The sequence below is a fragment of the Lytechinus pictus genome, chromosome 5 (genome assembly GCF_037042905.1).
Source record: "Lytechinus pictus isolate F3 Inbred chromosome 5, Lp3.0, whole genome shotgun sequence".
NCBI lineage: Eukaryota > Metazoa > Echinodermata > Echinoidea > Temnopleuroida > Toxopneustidae > Lytechinus > Lytechinus pictus.
The window spans coordinates 33747186-33754223 of NC_087249.1; the positions used below are offsets into that span (position 1 = coordinate 33747186).

At 37.2% G+C, this 7038-nt stretch overlaps 1 protein-coding gene across 1 annotated transcript; it reads left to right on the plus strand.

The window, feature by feature from the left end:
• The first annotated feature begins 204 nt into the window (after window positions 1-204).
• Window positions 205-5484, plus strand: LOC129262056 (protein mab-21-like 2). Its single transcript, XM_054900095.2, has one exon. The coding sequence runs from the start codon at window positions 2664-2666 to the stop codon at window positions 3897-3899; it is 1236 nt and encodes a 411-aa protein (XP_054756070.1). The 5' UTR covers window positions 205-2663; the 3' UTR covers window positions 3900-5484.
• Window positions 5485-7038: the final 1554 nt, after the last annotated feature.

The following is a 7038-nucleotide window of genomic DNA, read 5'->3' on the forward strand; positions in this document are numbered from 1 at the left end:
ATGATCACACTTGCTGTGTGATTAGATCAGACAGGTGTATTATCTCTCACTTGAAGAGTCTCAATACTTAAGAGGGGTACACACATCCCATGGCGTGAAGGAAGGGGGCAACAGTGTGAATTCTCGCGTGAGGAACATCCATTCGCAGTTGGATGTGACTGAAAAAAGTTCCATGGAAATTTTCTTATTTTCCTTTTTCAAATAATACACCAGTTTCAAACATAAGAAATGGGAGTGGGAAAACGCGAAAAATCCTTCAGAATGTTCATAAAAACAAAGTTACCAACTTCAAAAATTGTGCATCTTACATCAATCAATATAAGGCGATAATGCAAGATTGAGCAGGAAAGCTAAGAGTGCGCACAGTGCTCATAAAATTTCGAACTGTGGAACCTCCACATATGTGAAAATTCAGTGTGTTCACAAGTGAATCTTTTCAGTATAGGCCTATCTTTAAAACCTTTCTTTATATTTTTTTTTAAATACTGTCAATAAAGAGACACTGCTCTGAAACAGGAAATGGTATTTCGGATGAGGCATCGTAGACCTATAGTCAGATAGTATAATAAGCTTTTTAACCAACTTCTTTGTAAATGACATTCATGTACAAGGAACAAGAAAACAACGATATATCATTATAGCAGACGACATCATGAAAGTACATGTAATTAATTCGCAGCGCACACCAAGTAACTTCAAAGTCGGGCGCCCGCTACTGTCTATATCTCAGTAAAAGCTGGATGACTAAAAACACCTAAATTTTCTTTGACATTAATCGAACCCGGTTTTAACAAGCCATTTTCAACATAAAATCATTTCCATTCAACGATGGAACTTATTGTTACTCTCCAGAACAGGTTGATAACTACATATATACCAAATTTTGAAAAAGGAAAAAAATTGTTTGGAGGTCGACAACCGCATATGGTAATCACATTTGTGACATAATTGACAAAACATGATGGTACTTAACGTTGCCATACATTCATCATGAGAAAAAAACTTAAAACAAAAGGGAGGAATCAGATTTAAAAAAAAATTGTTTCATCCATTTTCCCCAGGACTGAGATTGAGAGAGAGGGGGAAGAGAGATATCTGAGGAAAATATCACCATGGATCCATATTACAATCATGAACATAATTTTGGGGTCAAATTGGATACACGCGCAGCTAACGCAGATACCTCCAGCGGAATGGGTAAATGGTTTTTGACAGGGACGTGTGGGCTCATCTTGGGCTCATTAACCTCCAGCCAAACACACACATCTCACCTTCTATTCTCCTGCCACAATTCAATGTTTTTTGCATTCAATTTTTATCGGTGAAATTTTATCTGTTTGCGAATAGTTTCTATAGATTCGACATTATCAACGATATAGAAAGGGAATATATTTCCAATCACCCCATAATAAATTCAATCAACTTGCGTAAAGATCCCTAATTTTCTTCCATTACTTTCGATATTAGAGAAATGGAACGCCAAATTTTCGAATCTAACATACGTTTAATTGTTCTCCTTTAAATGACCACTTACTCACTTGTAGTAGTCATACATTCAATTATGAAATTTTGTTTTTATCACGTTGCGGAAATATTTACTTTTAATAATGTTTATATCTACCTTTATTCTGTCTTTCATGGCTTCATTAAACAACTTGTAAACTACATATAATTTATGCAATGGATTTTTTCATCATCATTTCCCCTATTTAATTTTTTTATTTTAAGAAAACAATCTCACGTGCACAATTTTTTAGAGTTCTGAACTTAGCCCCCCTTAAAAAAAATCGCATATTACTTATAGTGCAACTGAAATACATCCCCCTCCAGTTATTTCATAGTTACATTAGACACAAACATCTGAAAAGATCCGACATTTTGTACACATTTTCGTCTTCGACAAAGTGAATTTCGATTTCTGTAGAAAATTAGTAAAAGGGAAAATGTATGGTATGGTAGTGGATAGAGCAAGATGCGAAGTTCATTGATATCGGTGAACGTTTTGGTATAAATTGGTGTATTTTTGGATTGATGTCACAATCCCGCTGATTGTGCGACATAGCCTGCAGCGAGTCGGCCAATTTTTCCTCGTGTTTGGAGAGAGTTTGTTGGACCTCTCCAAAAACATTAAGTCTCAACAGAAAAGTGTCTTTTTCCTGCAGAGTGTGGCTATTCACCGCCAAACTAGGGGGTTTGAGAGCGATATCAATCCCAAATGAAGGCGTGGCTAAAGCTAAAATGAGCGAGATGAGAAATGACGGCTTGCGAAGTATCGACGCATTCCATTGGCTATCGTCATGTTTACGGCTGCAATATGCATCGTCTTCGCTACCACTAATGAGGGCATTCGTTACATGCGGGCTCGGTGCGGCAGTCTGATCAACGCCAGAAAGTGAGTTCCCCGTGCGGTTTCAGCATAGATGTCAGCCAGTGAACACGACTCATCAAAAAGCTTTCGAACCTTTACAAACAAACATTACGAGTAGAGTATCATGCCCGAACAGGACACACTTCCCCTGCAACCAATACTTACTACTTCTACTCTCTTGTAACTTATTTCAAGTGTAATCTTGTAAAGTGGAGGACTATTATTGTCGATTTGAAAAGGACTTAGACTTTCTTTCTTTACTGCAGACCACGGTGTGGTAAACTACGGCTCTTTCATGCATGCATCGTGTGCTGAACTCCCTGATTTCACCCAGTCGACAGCCCGACGCTATCTATCGGCAGTACCACCAACCAGCATAGACGGGAACTGGGGCGGGGCGGCCGTCGGTTCTACACCCGGCGGAGCCTCTCTAGGACACGCTGCAGCCATGATTTCGGCACAGTCTAAACTCCTCTACCAGCTGAATCGTTATGTTGGAGAAAGGGTGGCAATCCGACGAGCAAACAGCAATAAGACGGTGAGAGAAGTCTGTAAAATTGTCACTGATGTTCTGAAGGAAGTTGAGGTCCAGGAGCCGAGATTTATTAGCTCACTGGTTGAAAATGAAACAGGACGGTTTGACGGATTGGAAGTCATCTCGCCTTCCGAGTTCGAAGTGGTGCTATTCCTCAACCAGATGGGTGTATTCAACTTTGTCGATGACGGTTCCGTCCCAGGATGTGCCGTATTGAAGCTAAGTGATGGACGAAAAAGATCCATGTCACTTTGGGTCGAGTTTATCACTGCATCGGGCTATCTTTCTGCGAGGAAAATTCGATCACGGTTTCAAACACTGGTAGCTCAGGCAGTGGATAAATGTAAATACAGGGACATCGTGAAAATGATTCCGGACACTTCAGAAGTCAAGTTGCGAATCCGTGAACGATTTGTGGTCTTGATTACCCCCGCGTTTAAATGCAGCGGTATCTGGCCCCGTAGCGCAGCACATTGGCCCTTGCCCCACATCCCCTGGCCTAGCCCCGCACTGGTCGCTGAGGTGAAAACCGAAGGCTTCAACCTGCTGTCAAAAGAGAGCCCCGCCCAAGCTGGTAAGCAAACATCAGCAGAAGGAGATGCATGGGTTCTTTCTTTCACAGATGCAGAAAACAAACTCTTGCAGGGAGGATGCCGTCGAAAGACTCTGAGTATCCTCAAAACTTTGCGAGACAAACACCTCGATCTCGCTGGTCAACCCGTCAAAAACTACCACTTGAAGTCACTGCTCCTTTACGAATGTGAGAAACATCCTCGTGAGATAGACTGGGACGAAACTTGTCTTGGAGACCGCATCAACGGGATCCTTTTGCAGCTGATATCGTGTCTGCAGAATAGGAGATGCCCCCACTATTTCTTGCACGGACTCGATTTGTTTCATGGGAAACCTCATGCTGCTCTCGATCAGGCTGCTAAACAAGCATGGAGAATAACGCGTGAGATTCTTACTAATCCAAAAAGCTTAGAAAAACTATGACAATGTGAACTTTAATCCAGAGGACTTATAACTAAGGTGTGAACATCGCCAAGAAAAAAATTATTTCAACAATGTATCAGTATTCCAATTTGAACCTTGTGGCACAAAGTAAAAATACGTGTTGTTATGATGAGGTTTGTTGCAAACGCAAAATAAAATTCATGCATTAGGAGACATCTATGGATCCATGGCTTGTGCACCTGCATAAAAAGTAAAGTGTGACAGTTTACATTGTTTAGGAAGCGTAAATTGGGTGAAGATCACGCCGGTGCGAACCCGTGGCTTCTCCGTTGTGTCGCTGTTAAATGTTTCTCACCTACCTAGCTATCTCTCACTGCCACAACGATTCGGTTTCACCCAAGAATGAATTTGGCAGTTGGATTTGTGGTGAGATTAACGTATTAAGCCATGCTCATAATCGATTTTTGTGAGTGACCGCAGCTAATAGAAAGTATGAACCATGATTTATTGTATTACAATTAAATATGAAAGCATGAATATGTATGGAATAAAAATAATTTTAAAACGCTGTAAATTGAAAAGGAGAGGTACTTTGCTGTTCAATGTTTAAGAAGACTGCCTTCTAAAGTTACAATGTTAAAACGGATTCCTTTAAAAAAGACATGAATTTGAAATCGTTTGACAACTTGCAGTATTTTCGTTTTTATTTTCTGTGCCAAATGGCAAACATTTTTCCTTTTTTGATTTTGTTTTTTATATTGAAATTCCAAATTAAATTCCATTGCGCAAAATAAATGGGATTCAAATTGTTTTAAACAAACTCCAATCTTTTAGTCTACAAAGTATAATTTAAAGCAAATAGTATACATTTATAGATAATTTTTTTCTTATAGGATTTATCCATACAGATAGATTCCCATCATTTGACTGTGACACTGTCTACGCAAATTCTATTCATTTCCTGTCTATATTTCAAGATTATATTGCTTTACTTTTTAAGTCATTCATAGCCTTAAATAACATCGGGAGTTTTATTAATGGTATCAAAGAGACAACAAAAATGTGTGTATTTTTAAACGTGATGTTGAAAAGGATGTACGTTGCAAATTCATTTAAAACAATACATGTATTTCATTTCACAGCCATACATCCAAATCGCTATTGGGTTACCCAAATAATTTATATAGTTTAACAAAAATAAAATAGAGTAAGTTTTAATATTTCCACAGAATTTTTATGGTGTTTTGATGTACATGTATTTCCCATTAATGTCGAAGTGAGTAAATCGCATGTGTCCGCAGTGAGTTCATATCATGGTTATTTGTTAACATTGCGTCCAGTCTTTCCATAACATCAACATGCAATTTTCAATTATTTGCATTGTTATTTACTTACTTGTTAAATTCAGTGCGGCAACAGCTTACTCTCTGTTCAAATTATTCTGTTCGGCCTTGGTCTTTGACATCATAATAGAACAAAATTGAAATTAAGCCAGATTTTCTTTCGTTCGAAATCTATAAGATCGTGATTTTATTTCATGTGCAAGATATCGTGATTTTATTTGATGTTGTCTTTTGAAGAGCTATTATAACATGCCAATGCGGTATGGTCTATATAACATAAACTTATCTCGAGTCACTATTCTCTGTTATAATGTCAGCCGCGATTGTTTATGTGAATTTTGTGGTGGATGAATGGTGTCGTGTGCCTGTTACAGTGGTGTGTTGCCTTGTTTTCTATTTAGGATTTTACCAGGATGTGAAAAATTGTAATACGAGCAAAGTCGGTGTAATCGAACTTGGCTTTTCTACTTCAATGATAAAACATTGGAGTTCAATACTACCAAAAACTGAAAGTACATGTATATAGGCCTACTAAACACTTATTAGGTGTAACCTAATTTAACAAATTTAACCCGGTATACGGTGTGTACATAATTTTTATATCATTCTTTATAACATTTCACTTTCTATTATTCACATCTTTTCATAACCACAGAGTGTCTGTCCCACACAAACTTGGCAAAGGAAATTACTTTTGTTTCAAACAACCCCACTCAAATAACATACTCGTTATTTGAACACATGTAACCAATTCTTAGAATAACCAAGTTTTGACAATCACTGGCTTCCCCCAATCCAATCTTCGCATGAAAATGTGAATATCTTCATGATCATATTAAATGTTTGATGATTGATTGAGCGTGGTATCTATACTGAGTTAATCGCTGAGAATAGTAAACTAAATGGTAAACTTGACTTTGCCATATGGCGTAGGGGAAGAAAGTATTAACAACAGAATATTCTCAAGATCAGGGTGAAAATAAAATATGCTCAATTATCATTGTGATTGAAATGTTTTAAACATATCATTGAACTCTTCCCCTATTTTTGAGACTTGAATGGATATTCTTCGAATATTAACTTGCACTCCCTTTCTCCTCCCTGATGTAATAATTTTCTACATCAGAATTATTCTAATCATTATGTCATATCAGTGCAACCACAACATGGCATTATGGATTCGCTATGCCATCACTTTTATCAACGAAACTATTTATTTGTAGAAGTAGTATCAGCAATAGGACTTAAAGTAGAAATGAAACTCACAATAATTTGCATGCTATGAAATGTCATCCTAGTTTTTAAACAATAGCCTATTTGAAAAAAAAAACCTCGACCCACTCAATTTAAAAATGTTTTTCCAATGTTGGGATTACCGGACATTCTGAATTGATAATGCGCTTTAAAATATTTATATGAAATACTTATTTACTCTATTTTTTTTTCATTTCCTTGGTAATCAATAATATTAGAAAAAAATCTGATTCGGAGAACACATCAGTGTAATTACATGATAACGCCATTACACACACAAACAAATATTTCCTAAAACTATTAATAAGGACTTCTGTATTGATATGCAGGACATCTGAAAACTACATGTTCCTGCCATCATCTTTCATTTGTCTTCTTCCTAGACATATTTATCATGTTTATAACCTGCTTTTTTACCTTTTCATAATTATGCATACCGCTTCCATTCCTTGACGCTGATAACCAATATTTTAGCACTAAACAATTTATGATAGTGCAATAAAGGAAAGTCGGAAAATCCGGGGATTTTCGGTTGGATTATGGGGTAAATATTTAATGAGATCACGTCCCTGTTAATGTCA